General features: G+C 36.8%; 1 protein-coding gene across 1 annotated transcript; it reads right to left on the bottom strand.

Annotated features, from left to right (window-relative positions):
- Positions 1–7,813: 7,813 nt before the first annotated feature.
- On the bottom strand, positions 7,814–11,280 carry LOC114181020 (ras-related protein RABB1b). Its single transcript, XM_028067334.2, has 6 exons — positions 11,071–11,280; positions 10,839–10,978; positions 9,332–9,414; positions 8,611–8,815; positions 8,433–8,501; positions 7,814–8,137 (listed from the first exon to the last, which is right to left on the bottom strand). The coding sequence occupies exons 1-6, from the start codon at positions 11,114–11,116 to the stop codon at positions 8,045–8,047; spliced, it is 636 nt and encodes a 211-aa protein (XP_027923135.2). The 5' UTR covers positions 11,117–11,280; the 3' UTR covers positions 7,814–8,044.
- Between the last annotated feature and the right edge of the window lie 9,156 nt (positions 11,281–20,436).

Genomic DNA, 20,436 nt, shown 5'->3' with positions numbered 1-20,436 from the left:
AAATATTTACATAAAGAAGAGTAATGAATCATATGAGTAAATGTATTAAATCAATGGACAATCATTAATTCATGTGTCCATTGATAAGAAAATGTACCTCGTTAAAACCTTATTAAGAAACACCCTTTGGGATAAAAAAATCTAGTGAAGGAAAAAGAGTACAACATTTCATATTCTTTAATACAATTTCATCACATATTCTATTTGTCCCTCTCATGTAAACTTACATCATTAAAGTGATAGGGTCCGAACTGTTGAATCATTTGCTCAAAAGTTCTTCTTGGCAAAAAACTTCATAAATAGACCTGCCATGTTTTCATATAAATGAATTTTTGGATATCTATATCATCATTTCAATTGAACAATACACTATTGTCTTCATATATGGTTGTTAATTCCATCTTTGTCGGGGATAGTCACAAGTTTCTTGTACATGTTGAATTATAGACCTTAACCAAACATATTCACAACTTTCCTCATAATTTTGTATGATTAGACGATGTTGCTACTATGGTTTGTTTCATATACATCATGAAACCATTGTGCTACCACATGTGAACAAACATTTTGTTTATGATCAACTATTGTGACATTGTGAGAATATGTAAAATAATATGCATATACATAAACCATTGGTCTGAATCATTTGGATGAAATAATCTCATATTCATAGTACTTTTAAGGTAACAAAACATATGTTTTACTCCAAATCATTTTCTTCTTGTAGTTGAAGAACTATATCTTGCTTAACAAATTTACAGCAAAAGCAATATCAGGTTGAGTATAATTAGAAAGATACATTAATGTTTCTATGACATTACGATATGGTGCTTCTGGATCAAGAAGATCTTCATCATTTTATTGAGGTCTAAGAAGAACATTTATCAACATCTAACGACCTCACAACTATTGGAGTGCATAATGGATGTGTCTTGTCCATTTAGAACATTTTAAGCACCTTAATCATATAAGTCTCTTGATGTATAAAAACACTTTTATTTAAATACTCAATTCTAATTTCAAACAAGACTTTGCCCTTCAAAGATGATTCATCTCAAATTCTTTCTTTGAGCAATCAATTGCCTTGTGAGCTCATCAAGAGTTCCAACAATGTTTATGTCATTTACGTAAATAATAATTATGGCAAATTCATTTTTGGATCTTTTCATATAAATACAAGAACAAATATGATCATTTCTATAACCTTATTTTAGTAAGTACTTAATAAGACGGTTATGCCACACACGTCCAGATTGCTTTAATCAATAAAAGAGCATGTTCAATTTTATTGAATAACCCTCTTTAGTATTTGTTTTGTTGAGCAAATAAAATCCTTCAGGGATTTTCATATAAATATGATTCTCATTCTCAAAAGAACCGTACGAATAGGTTGTAACATCATCCATTAGATGTAAATGCAAACCTTGTTGTGCAACTAGGATAATCAAATATTGCAATGTTGTTGTATCCAATACTAGTGAATATGTTTTTTCACAAATCAATACAAGGTTTTATGAACAACCTTGAGCAACGAATTGTGCTTTGTATCTAACAATTTCATCATTCTTAATTTGATTTTTGTGCAAAAATCCATATGTACCCAACGAGTTTCACAACTTCAGGTATGAAAACTATACGTCCAAAAACCTTTCGTTTAGCAAGCAAATATAATTATGCTTCTTTGCATATTTTCATTTTGGCCAATCCTTTTTTTTTTTGCCGACAATCTTTAATGATCATTGCTTATTGGTCCCTCATTGTCATTCATAGCATTCATCGCTATGTTATAAGTAAAAGTTTCATCAATGTTAACTTCATTTTGGTTCTATATTATATGATTCATGACATAATTTATTGAGATCTCATCATTTTCAACAATTTCAGGTACCTGAGGTTCTTCTGAAATCGAACCATTAATTATGTCAAAATGAATCTTTTGGGATTTCAACCTTTTCGATTTCAACCTTTTCGATTAGGTCATTTTGCATTTTAGCTCCCTTTCTCATTCAAGAGTTTTTATCTTTGGAACCAATAGGCCTACCATGCTTCAAACGTGTTTTTGGAACTAACAAGCCTACCATGCTTTTATTGCTCTTGAGAATTGTATAAGTTGTTGCACTATCAATAAGACACATATCCTTTGGTACTAGTGCAAACATTCGTTTTTCATATAAACATAAATATCAATATGAGTATTTTTTTGTTAATGTAACGTCCTAGCCGGAAATTACTTATTAAAATAAATAAGAATATAAATAAAATAACATCCTCATTTATTTATCATCAATTTCCAAAAACACGGGAAAATTTAAATTTAGAAAAACAACGTGCCATTACAAATAATAAAAAGACGAGTCGCATCATTCATATTACCAGCAAAAGTGTCTAAAAATTATTACAATTAAATCCATAGGCAACATAGTAACTAGTAATAAAAATCCCAGAGATATCCCCACTCCGTCACTAAGCATCTGCCTGCTCACCTGCATCAACATCAACAGACCGCCTGGTGGGCATCACACACCGCTAGGCGTCATGCGCCTGCAGTACCCTCACAGTACCGCCACCGCCTGGCGGGCACCACCACACCGCCAAGCGCCCTGCTCCGCCGTCATCGCCTGGTGGAGCCATCACCCGCCGCCAGGCGCCCCGTTCCCGTTGTGGCCACTGTCACTGATTTAATTCCCGTCCGCCTGGCGGCTCGCTCACGCCGCCAGGCGCTATACCAGTGGCACACAGCTACTGGTATCTTAGCACTGATACAGATCCCAATGGACCTCACATCATACAACACACAAAGCTATAAAACAATTATGACACACCAACCACAGTTTTATCACTAGCAACGCATACACACATTTCTAATTATGTAAAGTTTAAATCACCAAGATTGCACACACTCCTCAAAATACACCAACAATGTAGCAGAATATTTACAACACTCAACAAGCAGATTGTCATGTATCCATACATGTTACTAACATGAATTTCCTTTCTCCCCTTTGCACTTGCCCTTCTTCTCCTTTATTATCATACCACCTCGTTAACAAAAATGCCACATGCTAATTCACACTTCCCATTTTACTATTTTAGTATATTTTCTGGAATCTACTTTAGCACATACAACAGAAACATTTATATCCTCCCTTATATTATAACACTTTTCCCACCTTCACTACCTCTACCCTTCCTTGATCCCTAACAGGCCACCTTCATCTAATATTCCATCTTCGACATGTATATATTATAATGAATTTCTACCTGTATAATCAACCCCACAAAATCCATACAAATCAACCAAAATACACAGCACTGTCAGGCCGTCTGGCGGCAGTTCATGCGCCGCTAGGCGGTGCATATAAATCTGGGTTCTGCCCAGAATTTCCAACACTGCACCACACCCAAATATTCTGATTTTACGATACATACCTTCATCCCAACATATTTCTATATGCACATACTCCCTAGAGTTCATACAACACTCATCAAATCGTCAATTTCTGGAAATTCAATACACCTTTCTTTGTAACTTTTAACAATTACTATCCCCAATTCCAGCATGAATTCCAAAACCTCAAATGCACACAACATACATAACTTCAATATATCATGATCATCTACAGACATTCACAACATAGGATTCATGTTTGTGCATATAAATTATCATGGCGCATCACAGAAACATCAAGAACACCAAAACAAAACCAAAAAATAACGTCACAGTGCTTATGCCGCCTGGCGGTTCATCCTCTGCCGCCAGGCGATTCATGGAGAAAACCCAGAAACAAGTAAAATTGTATGTGCCGCCTAGCGGCAGTTCATACACCGCTAGGTGATTTCTGGAAAATTTCCAGAAACGCGATCCAGATCAAAATTTGAGATATTTCACAGTTCAAGCATGACTCAGAACACAATTTTCATACGACTCAAAATAAAACATGCATTAGGAACTCCCCTAACCTGGATTCCTTGCTCAAGTTGCTAAACGTGCTACCTCCTCTTTGTTTGCCAATCTCCTCTCTTGCTCTTCTACCAATTCAAACCCAAAACCTCTCCCGACACTCTCCTTTTGTGCTCCCTTTTCTGATACAGACTCAACCTTGGCAAAACCCTTCCTATTACTCCACTTTCCCAGGTTAGTAGGGTTTCCTCTAACCCTTCCCATTCCACCCAAATCTACCATAAACAAAAAATATAAAGTTTAATTTGAGCTCTACAAGACTTGAACCCATAACCATGCAATTGCCAAATCACTATCAAACCATCATGCCAATTCATGTTTCATGCTAACAATCATCATCCAATAAACATACTATTTCACAACATGATTATCATATATTTAAAATAATAATGAATAATAACATAAAATGACATACATAGGACTTGAACCCAAGTCCTCTCACACAACCAAGTACTCTCAACCACTTAAGGTAGTACTTTTCCACGTCATAAAGATTAGTATTTAATGCCATAAAACTTCTCCCACTCACATTAATGAAATAATTAATTATTTAATTATTTAAATTTAGCGGGTCTTACCGTTAACACTCTCATAATCAATAAAGTGATCAATGCTTCTATTTGCTTTAGAAAAAAAAATAATATCAAGATGAGTAGCATCCATATGGCCATAATCAAAATCACCATCTTTATAAACAAATTGTGTTTCCATGTTCTTCTCATTATTTATAAGATGCTTTGATGTACATTAAGTACAACTCAAAATGGCCTTTACCATCGTAATGATGATATATACTTTCATCTTTTTTGTCAATATTTTCACATTTTCCTTTTTCCTTTTTCACATTATTGTGCGACTTTTAGTGACAAAACGTGTCTTTGAAATTTTCTGTATAACCATGTCCATAATCAATATCACGATCACGATCATGAAAATATAAATCAAACGTTGCTGCATTCACTTCTGGAAATGGAGCAGAACCAATTTGGACAGATTTCATGATTTTCTATCAAAAGCTCATTGCTTTGTTCAGCCATACAAAGGCATGAAATCAATTCATAATATTTATTGCTGCATTCACTTCTGGAAATGGAGTAGATTAAGTGGATCTCATGATTTTTCATCAAAAGCTTTATTGCTTTGTCCAGCCAGCCATACATAGGCATAAAATAAATTCATAATATTTGTGAAATCTCTTTTCACAATATTTTTGTCACATGAGCAAATTAGTTGCTTAGATGCTTTAGTTCTTTATTTAATGGTATCCCAATATCCATTGCATCTACATGTATTTCAACATTTAAAATCCAATATAAGAAAGTCTTCCTTATAATATCAAGGGTCACAAATCCAAATTTTGCAATGTTTCGCGTGTTTAGAACCAGCACATAAAATAATAATATTAATAATAATCATCATCATCAAAATAATAATAATAATCACCATCATAATAAAAATAAAAATAAAAAGATGGAGATGAGAATTGATAAAGTCGAACAATTCTTATCACAAGAGGAAGAAATTGATAAAGTCGAACAATTCTTATCACAATTGAGAAAGGATTAGAAAAAGCCTGGATTGAAACACATAGAGCACTGTCGTTAAAGAGAAAAAGCTTCCACTAGTCCTTAGTTGGTTGGAGCATCGTGCTGATAAAGTGTTATGAAATAAAGCAAATAACAAAGAGAGTAATAAATAACAGAGAAGAGAAGAAACGATAGATAATAGAGAATAGGGAGTAACTCATCTATGTATTATTATTGATAGGAAGAGTCTTATTTATAGATACAATATGTAATCCATAAAAAAAACAAATCAACTTAGTTAATACAAATATTTACATAAAGAGTAATGAATCATATGAGTATCAATTATATGAGTAAATGTATCAAATCAATGGACAATCATTAATTCATAACAATTTCTAAAATATACAACTAATTATACATTTTTTTCCCAATTGTGTAATTACGTTGGGAATGCTAATTTCATTTGGAACGTGATAATTAAGAAGATAAAATATGTTGTTAAATGAGTTTTGTCATCGAATGAAAATGTTGAAAGTAAAAAAAAAGGAGAATACTAAAAACTAGGAAAGGTATTTGAAATGAGACAAGTGGTTTTGGTAAAAAGTAGAAGTCAAAAATAATGGAGAAATGAAAACAATATATTTCAATAAAGTCAGATGTTTGACAATGGAGGGAAAAAATATTACATTTCACCATAAAAAGGAGACAACAAAAATTAGTTATTAATTGTAAAATTTTATAGGACAAGCAAAAGAGAGGCTCTTAAGATAATAGATCATAGTGAAGTTTATGAGCCAATATGTGAACTTTGGATGCGTATAGAACAGCATTCATGAAGCTATTTAATGAGATTATGAACTTTTAAGAAAATGTTAGCGGGTAAGAATTCTTTGGTTCCTATATTTAAGAACAACGACAATATTAAAAATTGTTCACATTGTAGATGCATCAAACTTATATAATTCACACTATGAAATTATGAAAAAAATATGATTGAACACAGGTTGAGGAGAAATGCATGGATTGTAGAGAAGCAATTTTGTTTTGTCAAAAACTTTCACGATAAAAGACATTTATCTTTCATTCTAGTTGTTGGATAAGTATCCAAGTAGAGACAAAGATTTGCATATGATTCTTCTTGTTTAGAAATTAGAGATAATGGATCAAGTGTCGAGAAAAGAATTTGAAAAAAAAAAGGTGTTTGCTTGACTTTTACATATAGGACACAAGACATTACGATGAACTATCTACTAGTATAACAAGTGAAACTAAGGATTTTTCCTATGGAAACAGATAATTACATTTAAGATTTTCCTTAAATTTTCACTTGTTTAATATAGTTGTAGATATGCTTAGTCTAGATATACAAACTACTATCCCTTATTACATATTTGTTGCAGATGTTTTAGTTTTATTTGAGAAATTTAGGAAAGTAGTCAACTAACTTGAACTTTATAGATAAACTTTGGAAAGAATTTTCTCTGAAATAGGAGTAAGATAGAAAATAGACATTTATATGTTAGCAAGAGATGAGAAAAATAAGATTTGGAAATTAGAAAGCGAATATGTCACATACATTTAAGTTTAAATATTGGGATTAATAAATAGTAGAAAAACTATTAAGAATGTCACACATACGATACAGGTAAGATATCAGCATAGAAAAATAGGTATTGAAATTATTTCTGATCACAAAATACTAAAGAAACTCAGACAGATTTGGTCTTATTTTTATGCATCCAATATATACTTTATGATAATAAATGTCATGCTTTAAATAGATATGAGAAAAAAGATAAAGGAATATGTTATTACATGAGATAGGAGACAAAATGATTGTTTACTAGGAGATATTGTTGTGACATTAACTTAAAATGATAGAAAAAAATATTACATATTATATGATGTTTACTTTTGTGAGGAGAGAAAGGTAAAATGTACATGAAAAAGTAGTAAAAAATTCTTATGAGTGCACCATACTTAATAATTTTAGTCAAATACTAAGTTTACATGCTGCCACAACACTAATGCTCATTCTATATTGTAAATATGTAAAAACCTCAACTCGTTTTTTTTTCTTCTTCTTTTATTCTTTCTTTTCTTTAGCATACATATATAGAGAAATTCATCTGCAATCAAAATCAATCACATCTCTAGGACTCCATTCATTTGTTTCATATATAAAGACATTCTTTGAAGATTGATAAGTTGTACACATGACACCCACACAACTTCATGCATGATTAACATTGAGTGGAGAACATTGGGTAGTACCTACTAAAAAGCTACAACATGTAAATATTGTAGCAGATAACAACAAAACTATAAGAAACTGGCATTTTGAACACAACAGCCAATCATTAAACATTTAGTAGATCTGAAAACTATGCAGTGAAATCTGTTCCAAGAACACCTTTGAGATTAGATCTATACAGGAAGTTGCAGTGTACTCCAAAAGTTCCATGTCAAGAAGTCTAAGTATACATTCAGTTAAGACAGGGAAGGGAGAAATAGATGCAAAAAAGGATTAGATTCAGATTTGGTTTCCCTTCAATCAGCTACAACACCCACCTCTTGCAGAAACAGTTCCATCTCTGCCTCCTGATTGACCTTGGGAACGTCCATAGCCAACTTTTATACCAGATGACTGCAACAACAGATTCATTGGTGATCTAGCCAAAAGGGGTACATAAGGATGCATGGAAAGTTCCATTTTATGTTATATGTTGTTTATTACAAGAAAAAAGAAAAAGCAACCATGCTTCATTTTGGTGAAACCAACCATCATCAGAGCAACCTAAATCTCAGATGATACAGTGATAATTACCAAATGAAATGAAAATGTCAAATTTCTTATACCTATTATGACAATAAAATGATGAAAACATCCATTCTTAAGAAACCTTCCATCACTTTTTGGACGGAAAATAATAGATATTTACCTCATTCGACACATCAAAGACACCTTCCTGAATATTCTGAAGAATCTTTGCAGCAGTCCTTATAAAAGCCTGCAGAATGAGCAGTAAGTTACTTTTCATGGTAATAAATTTCACAGTATCCTTGAGGTTGCAAAGCATATGTCCTATATTTTGCTTGATATCGATTGAGATGCATCACCTCTTCCACATTTTGAGCAGTCCTAGCAGAAGCCTCCAAAAACAGAAGTCCATTTTCCTTTGCAAACTGCTCTCCCTCCTCTTTGCTCACTGCTCTTCGATGAGACAGGTCACACTTGTTCCCTATGAGCATGATGCTCATGTTAGGATTGGCATGCTGCCGAGCATCTTCCAGCCAACTTGCTAAATGATTAAATGTGTCTCTCCTGGTCAAAAAAAGAGTTTTTTGGTTTTCAGTCGAAGGGACTTTGAAAAAAGAACAAACCTCAGATTTAAACCCCCACCACCAGATACAAAAAAGCAAAAATGAAAAGGGGAAAAGAATCATTGGGCATTATACTTATTTGTTTATATGAAACAAAAAATGTACACTGTTTGGGAGCCACAATGGAAGCAACAAGGGATACATACCAGCACTGCACATGTGGTTCAAACATTAAACTTTAATGATAACGTAAGACACAAATGTTTACTTCAAAAGAATTGAAACTACCCGTGACAAAAGAGAAGGTAACAGTATAGCTACAGTTAGCCACCAAAACTTCAAAAGTTTGTAGAGTCATAACTGCACAATTATGCTGCATTTCACTTCTATTACATTCCTAGCACTCATGAAAGTGGTAAATAAATAACCACACAGCATAAGTGGTATGTTGTTCAATATAATTCTAAAGAAATGCACACCATGAACTCTATGTCAAATTGTAAATAGCACCACCCACCTTGTAATGTCGTAAACTAGGAGTGCTCCGGCTGCTCCTCTATAGTAAGATCTTGTGATGGATCTAAAAGACTCTTGTCCAGCCTATAGTAAAACAACGGTGTTCTGCATAAGTACCTAAATATTGTTGAAAATAGCATCCTTGTTTAGACATGACAATATATATGAATAAAGAATTCCATCTTCAACACCAAGAATTTTTAATCTTATTAAGATCCTACCGATACACCATGTTGTGGATCAAAGGAAGTAATCAAACCATTCAGTACAACATCAATTTGGCCTCACCATGCAATGCCAATCAATGTAATTCCAGGCTTAGCCTTACAACAAACTAAAGAATTGGGTATATTTTATATACTAAATTGGCCTCGGACAGACATAATTTCAGTAATCAATCGTTGCATGATTCAATAACTACGAACTTCAAGGACTAGCTTATATAAATCAATGAAAAACATAAAGAAATTAAGTAGCATCACAGATAAAGAACATTAAGCAACCTGAGACATAAATAATAGGTTGTGTGTTGGATATATCTGCACGAACAAGTTCAACTAGAGATTTGCAATCCTAAAACGGTTTATAATCATTCTCAACAACATTCTGATTTCTTTGTCACAATCATAAATCCAGTACCCTTTTACTGTATACATACATACCCCTTATTCCTAACCATGTCCCTGCACTCCTATTTACCATGATACAATAAAGACAAAGAATAAAAGAATACATTAAAAAAGTAAACAGACTTATTTTCTTTGGGCTTGCGTTTCCAAAATTGATTCTGCAACACCAATTTTGATTAAAATTGATTTTGAAATTACTTGATTTATGTTTGAGTTATTTACTTTCTAAAAAGTCTATGCAAAATTCGCCACAAAATTTTCTGTGCAACCCAAAAGTTGCTTAATGTGTCTTTGGTTTCACCTTAAACTTTCCAGAATCACATAGAAACGATAAACTTTGGCATGTTCAGTTTTACGTTTTATAGGTCCAAAATTTACTGAGTTTAAGCAACTTTAAGAAGCTTTCGCGTCAGAATAAAAACTGTATATTATTTTACTTCTAGATTGCTTTTATGATAAAAACATTTGAACAATATCGCATCAAATTAAAAACAATTCTAAAAAAAAAAAACAATTTCATCCAAAATCAAACTTAAAATACGCGTAAACTTGTTTCAACTCAAAGTCAATTCTAAACCCAGAACCAATTTCTTAAAGTTTCACCTAAAATCTAGGTAGCTAGCATTTGAACATAATGTTGGATGATTCAGCATGAAACCATACACGCCAAAAAAATCAAACAATCAAACAAATTAAAAAGTGATCACAACTATTTTACTTAGTGTTCTAGCACATACACATACCCTTGATCAATTCTCATCTAATTTAAAATACCCTACCTAACAAATAGTAATAAAAAAAAACACAATTAAGCCACAGATTTTAACTTTAAAAAAAAAGTAAAATAAAGAGATAGAAAGGGGGAGAGGGTGAACTGACAGTATCCCATATCTGAAGCTTGATGGGTCGAGAATCGATGGTGACCATTCGAGCGCCAAACTCAACACCAATAGTGAGATCATGAACAGGTTGGAACCTCTTATCAGTGAATTGGAGGAGCAGGCACGATTTCCCTACACCTGCACCGCACCGGAGAAAAACCCAAACTTGGAGTGAGATTCGGAGACCCAATTGCGAGAAGAAAAGAAAAGAGGGCACAGAAGAACCTAACCTGTGTCGCCGATGATGATGTACTTGAATAGGTAGTCGTACGACATCGCTGAACCTCTGAAGCGACGTCGTTTGCAGAAAGCAAAACAGAGAAAAGAATAAAAATAGGAAGGTTTTAGTGTGGGTTGGAGAATAAGACGAAGAAGGAAGGAAGAAAGTGATGCACAGTGAGAATGGTGAGTTTGAATCCCAACGAAAGCAAGAAGTGACGTATTTGTATAGCTTGTTTCTTTAATTCGTCTTCGAGTCCAGATCATTTATTATTTCTTTTCTTTTAATTTAGATTTTTAGAATTTGTTTTCTGAGATGTTTATGTTTTTTAATGAGAATTTATTATCTTTTCTTTTAATGAGATGTTTTTGGAGTCTGAATTTTCTATTGAAATTTTTATTTTATTTTATTTTGTTAAATTTTAAAATATATTGACATTAGTATGTTAAAATAGTTTTTTAATATAATTAAATATTAAAATTAATAAAAAATGTAAATTCAATTTTTTATTTGAATTTTCATTGATGGATGCACTTCTCCTTGTCCTTAGGATTAATTACTGATTATATCATCTAGGAAACTATAGAAAGTTTGTCCTGCCAACCGTTCAACATTAGGTTCATGAAAAGGAGAGGAAAATAATTCTTTCGAGTGGCTTGATTAAACTTCCTATAACCAATACACATCCGCCACCCAATGACTATTTGAGTTGGAATTAACTCCTTTTTCTCATTCTCACAAACTTGTTAGTGAAAAAGGCAAGTGCATCGGTCGTGTAACGTCCTAGCCGGAAATTACTATTTAAAAATAAATAAGAAACAAGATTTATAAAACATCGTATTTATTCTCGTAATTTCCCAAAAACGCGGGAAAATTAAAAGTTCAACATAGCGTCCGTAGTAATTAAAATCATACTATTCCATTATTACAAAATCAAACCATAACAAAATTAAAAGTAAATCATAATAAGACTGAATAAATAATCCCGTCACATTCCCCACTTCGTCTCTACGTATCCGCCTGCTCACCTGCATTATCATCTGCTCCCATGTAACGAGTTACATGATCATCGCCACACACACACAGATAGGGTGAGCTCATTTAAATAAAACCAAACACATAAAATATTAAATACAACATCGCAACCTTAAAACCCCGAGTTAGTATTCTTCTCCCTTGTTCCTTACTTCTCCACTTTCAATACTTTCATTAGACGTCTATAATTTCTATATCCTTTAGGTGAGAATGATGATCGATCTTTGCTGCACGAGTGTCTACTCGCCCCTCCGACTACAAGCCACTACCTGATAGTCCACACGTGGGAATAACGTTGCCACAGCATCACACTGTGACACCAAGTGGAGCTCCCCGAAACAAACATGAAGTTTGTAGCTGTTCCAGACTACCAAAGCTCTATCAGAATCATTCTAAAGAGGGCAATCACCCGAACCTCGCCGTACGAGCCACAACTCGCACACTCCACTGGACTTCCTAAACCACCAGGTCACAGCCTAGAGTGGTCACGTGTTACCCCAATACAAGATTACACTCGTAACTGGGCCCTCAGCCAAAGCATCGCATCATGAACATCCCCTAAAGATGTGTAGAAACCTTTCCTTACGCACCATCACTAAACCAAAACCGCTTGGCGCGCATCCCACGTCGCCAGGCACACACTAGGTTCAGACCGCCTGGCGGGCATCACACACCGCCAAACGCCACGCGCCCGCAGAATCATCACTGCACCATCACCGCCTGGCGGACTCCGTCCCGCCGCCAGGCGCCACTTGTCGCCACCGCCAAGCGCACCTGCCCGCGCCGCCAGGCGCCACCGTGCCATCAGGACCTCTGCTATACCAGACCGCCTGGCGGAACTACCCCTACTGCCAGGCGCCACGCGTCAACAGTGGCCACTGCCACTGATTTGTGTTCCGTTTGCCTGGTGGCTCGCTCTCGCCGCCAGACGCCATACCAGTAGTGCAATGCTACTGGTTTTTAGCACTTAAAACAGATCCCCAAGGGATCCCAATCATACAACATAACAATTTACAACACAGCCTGGTTTTCCAGTCATACAACTGTAATAAGATTACACCACACCCATTCAAACCTGCCATCAAATCAAGTATTGTCATGCACCCATACTCTCCTTCACTTACCCCTTTAAACATGCCACATACATTCCACATACACCCCGTCTTAGGATCATACAGTCTGATATTTTTATAAACTCATTACACCACACTTTTGTCAATATTGCATATGTACCTCAATAAAAATTCACAAGCACAAAACCACGTAATTATCAAGCACCATCCATACCATATCTCACATAATTATCTCACTCGTACCCAATTAACATACATTCTGAATTTAACTTACCACATGCACCCAATTATGCTTCATTAGAAGTTACTTGAACTCATCAAAGGCTTATTCATGTATTTTACAAACTCCAAAATCAGCAATATTAAGTAATGTATATTTCTAGTTACTGACCTCCAAATCCAATCTCCACCGTTTAAAGTGAAGAACCACATGTTATGGACCACCTGTCAAAATTTCACCTAAATCGGACGGTTAACGAATCGGGAAATGCAGTTTTACGAAAACTGTGTGAACTAGAAAAATTGGTGGCGCCTAGCGCCCAGAATCAGACGACTGGCGCCCGGCGGGACTAAAATACCGCTCGGTGATTACTGTTACGCAAAAAGTACGAAAAACAGTGTTTTTTGTGAATCAACACACCACGCACCTCTGGTGTGGCGCCTGGCGGCCAATATGGTGCCGCCAGGCGGTTCCTACAATTCCAGGAATCCAGAATTTTCCTCAACACCTTCGAACCTTATTCCAACCCCTACAATTCTGATTCCACTCGATTTTCGATCCAATAGGCTGCCTTCACATCTTACCTTCTCCTCATTTGCGTATTACATGCCCCATTCCCTCAATTACCACACTTCTACAAGATTTGATACCTCGTTCTTGGCCACCAAATTGTTCAAATAAATTTCAAATTCCATTTCTTTATTATTATCCCACAGAATACAAATCAACATATGTAATGTGTATTATCTCATCTTCTCATTCCCGTATAACCTCCCATACCCAAACAACCTAAGGTTCATGTAATTTTCGAAACTACACAGTTATAATATCCAATTCACCATGCAATTATTCACACACCGTAGAATTTCAATTCCAACATCATCACGCCACGAAACCATCAAAAATCAGTGTAAAACTGGCAATCCAACGCACACCGCCTGGCGGGTCTCCTTCGGCCGCCCGACGGTTCATAAAAGAACCCAGAAACTGACGCAAACGCATGTGCAGCCTAGCGGCAGTCCTTGCGCCGCCAGGCGGTTTCTAGAAAAATCCAGAAAATTCAAACAGAACAAGGACTCACAGATTTTTCATGTCAAACATGACTCAGAACACATCATCATACTATATATATATAGATAAAACACGCAACAATCATAATTTAAAACAACGAAGGAACTCCCTTAACCTGGTTTCCTCTGCCAAAATTGAAGATTGCAAGCTTTTTCCTTGATCACCAATGGCCTCCTTTGTCTTTCTCTTCCCACTCACCCTTTGCTTCACTCAATTCACCCAATACACTCCCAATTTCCTCTTACCCTTAATTAGCTTTTTATTGTGCTCTTAATATGGTTTGATTGCACCAAAACGAAAATAGCATTAACCCACAATTAGTCATCACTTCATGGCCTACTACCTTTTCTGTTTCCAGCCACCCTTGCTGCCACATGCCTTAGGGTTTATGTGCATCTTCACTTCCATGCTAGAGTAGATGTTAACAAAAAGAAAATAATTTTGTTCAAACCAAGGTTTGAACCCCTAACCATGCGAATATTGAGTCAATGCTAACCATCATGCCAATTCATGTTTCATGCTAAACTAACATAACTCAATTACTATATTCTTACTTAACATGCACATTCATATTATTAAAACAATAATAATTAAATAATACATAAGTGGCTTACATAGGACTCAAACCCAAGTCCTCTCACACAACCAAAGTACTCTCAACCACATGAGCTAGTACTTTTCCACGTCATATCAACCACTATTAAATGCCATAAAGGCTTCCACGACCCACATTTATTAATTATTTATTTATTTAATTAATTAAATTTCTCGGGTCTTACAGGTCGCACATAGCGAGTAATAAGTATTTTATCGTTGTTCCAAGGGACTTATGCAACACATGAAAAATTTCACATTCAATAACCCAATTAGACCACAAAGTTCACAAAAACACAAAGAAACTCTTTTTGTATTTTTATCAAAAAGTTGGTGTGCAATAAGAAAATTAACAGAGTATTTACAATTGTCAAGATTAAACTTCAACCACTTCATTCTCATGCATTCTAAATTATTTTAATTCCATATTCATGTTAAAATCAACTCACAAGAATACTCAAATCCTATTCCTATGGCCTTTGAGCATATGATCACTCATCAAGTTCCAATCCTTTGAATCCACAAGAAATGAAATCATGCATTAGTTTCAAGAGTCTAAGATTACTAATGAACCAAGTTCTATTCCTAGACATCCATTAGGTATTCAATTTCATGTCTAGATTCTAAAGATATGTCCCAACTATAAGACCCGTGAAAATTAATTAATTAAATAATTAATTAATTAATAAATACGGGTAGTGGGAGCCTTTATGACATTAAATATTGATTGATGTGACGTTGAAAAGTACTAGCCTAAGTGGTTGAGAGTACTTGATTGTGTGAGAGGACTTGGGTTCAAGTCCTATGTATGCCAATTATGTGTTGTTTGATTTATTATTAAATTTAATAATGTGCATGATCATGTTGAGTGATAACATAAGTATAGAATTATGTGAATTATCATGAAATGTGAGTTGGTTGAATGGTTATGCATTGATTTGACAATTGGCATGGTATGGGTTCGAACATTGGTGAACTCAAAGTTAGCTCTCTTTTTTACTATCGTGGCCTGAATATGAAAGGGTAGAATGCATGAAATTAGTGCCATATATGATGCTAATTGTAAGATCCGGGAAAATTAAATAGTTATTTAATTAGGACGGATAATGAGAATGTTTAAAGCAATAAATGCGAGGAGCTGTGACATGGAAAGGTACTAGCCCAAGTGGTTGAGAGTACTTTATTGTGTGTGAGGACTTAGGTTCGAGTCCTATGTATGCCACTTGGATGTTATTTAAATTATGTGTTTTTGTGTGATTTTATATGGAACTCGTATGGTGTGCCGGCCAGTATAGTGTCAGATAGAGACCCGAGATTTACATCTCGTTTCTGGCAGTCATTGCAGGCGGCGTTGGGGACTCAGCTGAGGATGAGTTCTGCATATCATCCTCAAACTGATGGTCAGTCGGAGCGTACCATTCAGTCCTTGGAGGATCTGTTGAGGGCTTGTGTATTGGATCATATGGGCAGTTGGAGTGAGATGCTTCCCTTAGTGGAGTTCACTTACAACAACAGTTATCACACCAGCATCGGTATGGCTCCATATGAGGCATTGTATGGGCGGCGGTGTAGGACGCCACTGTGTTGGAACCAGGATGGGGAATCATTGGTGTTGGGTCCTGAGTTTTTACAGAGCAAACCTCTGAGAAGGTTAGGGCAATCCAGGAGAGAATGAGGGCTACACAGAGCAGACAAAAGTCCTATGCAGACAAGAGGAGACGACCTCTAGAGTTCGAGGCTGGAGATCATGTATTCCTCAGAGTAACGCCGATAGCTGGTATTGGGAGGGCCATCAAATCGAGGAAGTTAACCCCGAGGTTTGTTAGGCCTTATCAGATTCTGAGGAGAATTGGGGTTGCAGCTTATGAGATCGCCCTACCACCACACTTGACGAATCTGCATAATGTGTTCCACGTTTCCCAGTTGAGGAAATATGTTGCAAATCCGTCACATGTACTGGAGTCTGATGATATTCAGATTCGGGAGGATTTGACGGTGAGCACTGGGCCAGTGTGAATTCTGGATTCACAGGTGAAGCAGCTGCGGGGGAAGGAGATTAAGACTGTGAAAGTGCTGTGGGATGAGACTACCCAGGAGATGACCTGGGAGATGGAGGATCGCATGAAGCAATCCTATCCGTACTTATTCCCTGGTAAGTTTTATTTTCGAGGACGAAAATCTTAAAAAGGGGGGTGTAATGTAAGATCCGGGAAAATTAAATAGTTATTTAATTAATTATTTAATTAGGACGGATAACGAGAATGTTTAAAGCAATAAATGCGAGGAGCTGTGACATGGAAAGGTACTAGCCCAAGTGGTTGAGAGTACTTTATTGTGTGTGAGGACTTGGGTTTGAGTCCTATGTATGCCACTTGGATGTTATTTAAATTATGTGTTTTTGTGTGATTTTATATGGAACTCGTATGGATCATGTTAAACTCTTAAAATTGTAGGATTTAGCATGAAACATGTGTTGGTTGAGTGGTTTGGCCTTGGTTTGGTATATGCATGAGGGTGGGTTCAAACCTTGTTGAGAACTAAATTACTTTTCTTTTTGCCAAATTTTCTAGTGCATGAATGTGGAAGGGTTGGAAACCTAGCAGCCAAGAGGGAGGCAACTTAAGAGCTGGAAAACAGAGGGTTGATTAAACAAACTGGTTAACCTTGTATCATTTTTTTATTATTAAAAATTCGTATAAGCCACTAGATGAACAATTAAGGGAGGGAGATAGTGAGAGCAAGGGTTAAAAGAGAGGAAATAACACTTAGGGTTCGTGGTACACATAAGCAGAGGTCTTTCTGAGAATTGGGACTGATAAAATAAAGTATTGGGGCTGAAAAACGCAAAGGTTGGAGTAGAAAGCAAGGGCTAGGGAGGTTTGGTGAGAGGATAAGCACATCTACTCGAATTTAGCAAGGAATCCAGGTTAGGGGAGTTGCTTTGTGTGTTTATAATTGTGATCGATTAGTTTTGTGCTGCCATGTGTAAATGTATGAATTTTCCTCTCTGTCTGACGCTGTTTTTCTGGAAATTCTGGGTTCTGCCCAGAAACCGCCTGGCGGGCATGCATATGCCGCCAGGCGTCACGTTAATTTTGTCCCCGTTTTTGGATTTCTGGTATGAACTGCCTGGCGGTGAGTCCGGGATCGCCAGGCGATGCATAACGATTATCACTGTTTCTTTGTGTTGTTGTGAATTCTGTGAAATCATGAACTCTCCATTGTTTTCCGATGTTCTGCGATTGCATATAGTGATTGTAATCTTGACTGTTTGGGTGTTGCGAATTAATTAGAGTATGGGCAGAGAGGGTTTGTGATTGAGATCAAAAGGTCATTCTGAATTTTGATGTGTTGATTAGAAGTAGTTGTTATATCGGGTATAATATAATTCGATGATGATTCTAGTAATTCATGTGGGAAGTGCTATATACATGTTATATTCAATGGTAATTGGGTGTTTGATCAAGTTCTGGAGAAATTGATGGGCTGTGCAAGTATGGAAATTAGGGAGCTGTTTCAGGGCCTGATGTGCCGCCTGGCGGCGTAATGGTGGCCGCTAGGCGCCAGTGAGTGATTTGGGACTGTTGGGGTCTCTGGGGCAGTGGCGGAGTGAAAGGTGAAGGGTGCACTCGTAATGGGGCAAAATCCAGTATAATTGGGGGGTAAGGGTGGAGGAAGTGAGAATTCGTGATATTATATGTACGCCAATGTGCGGGAAGAGAATTGAGATATAAAGAGGCCATTAGGTACTGGAAATTTTGGTGGTAAAGGATAAACCGTTGTAAGCAAATGATGACAAGGGGAAAATACCCAAGTTAGGTAGCGAATGGTGTACCTTGGATATGTGGCAATAAAACTAACCAATTAGCTAAGATAAGTCTGTATGTCTAATGTGATGATAGGACCATCCTGTAGGGTGAAGTGAGTGAAGGCAAAGGATGGGGTAATCTCTAAAAAAATTATTGAATTATTACTCTAGAGGAGAGGTCTTAGTGAATCAAAGGTTGAGGATGAAACGTCTTAAGAATGAGATATAGGAAAGTATAATGATAGCGGGATGATTGTAAAGTCAATAGGTTTGTGATAGAACCAATAAGAAATGTTCCTTAGAGTCATTTTTGAATGCAGAATCAACTGAATTGAGTGCCAAAACCAGCTGCAGAATGCTTCTGGTATGGCGCCTGGTGGTCTACTGATAGCCGCCAGGCGATAGCCTTAGCGAGAGGGTCTGCACTGAGCAGGCGCCTGGCGGCACGGTGTGCTCCGCCAGGCGGTGACGAGAAAACAGTGAGGTCTGGAGGGCGCTGGCGCCTGGCGGGAAGTGGATACCGCCAGGCGGTCTGGAACAATTTCGCCTGGCGGCTGTGTGGGCCGGGCCAGGCGGAAACGCTGTTGTACTTGCATTTGGTGTGTGGTTTTGTTAAGCTGACAATGATGCTTGGATCGGGAGATGCTGTGCCATGAGCGGGTAGGTTCATGGATGGTGTGACATGTGATGATATGAGCGGGGAGGTTCATATCAAGTTACTCTCACGTGGGGATACGAGCGGGGAGGTTCGTATGTTCCGTGTTCACGTTGAGAGATGCCACGTGCGGGGAGGTACAGGGGCTGGTGGATCACATGTGTTGGACTACGGGCGGGTAGGTCCGTAGAGCAGGACTACGAGCGGGGAGGTTCGTAGAGGCAGGACCACGAGCGGGCAGGTTCGTGTGAGCATCAGATTCCCGAGTTCAAGGCTAACCAATTGTGTGACTTGAAGACTGTTAAGTCTTGGGGTTAGGGTCTTGGCCAAGATTTATAGATAATGATTAAGATGGGTAAATGAACTGTCTTGTGTTTATATTCTTGTTATTTTATTTTCTCAGCTCACCCTTTCTGTTTGTGTGTGGCGATGATCGTGTAATTCGTTACACGGGAGCAGATGTTGATGCAGGTGGTGCTGAGGATGTTCAGATGGCGGAGTGAGGGGCTAGCATGGGAGTAGCTCTATGGTTTTAATGAATTGTAATTTATGTTTAAATGCAAAATTTGGGAACTTGTAATGAATTATGAGCCCGTTATGAGTTTTGACGCGATAACTTAATGAAATAAATTTTTCCCACGTTGGGAATTTTATCGAGATGATTATTTAATGAAAATGTTTATTTAAAATATTTATTTTTAAGTAATATTCCCTAGGGATGTTACACTAATCATGGGTTTGGGTGACTCGGAATGACGTCCCTTGAGTTGTGGCTCGGGATAGCGGATGAACACGAGGAACTATTAAGTTATGGCTCGGGTTGGCGAGTGTTGCCGGTGTGAGTGTGCTGGTTGTGGCCAGTACGGATGGGTCCAGATAGATTGCCCTCCTCAGTACATAATTGATGAGTTTGGTAGTCT

The sequence above is a fragment of the Vigna unguiculata genome, chromosome 4, assembly GCF_037176805.1.
Source record: "Vigna unguiculata cultivar grain cowpea cultivar isolate G323 ecotype 2 chromosome 4, ASM3717680v1, whole genome shotgun sequence".
In the NCBI taxonomy this organism is placed as follows: domain Eukaryota; kingdom Viridiplantae; phylum Streptophyta; class Magnoliopsida; order Fabales; family Fabaceae; genus Vigna; species Vigna unguiculata.
The sequence above is the reverse complement of the archived record's forward strand: the minus strand, read 5'-3'. Positions and strand labels throughout refer to the sequence as shown.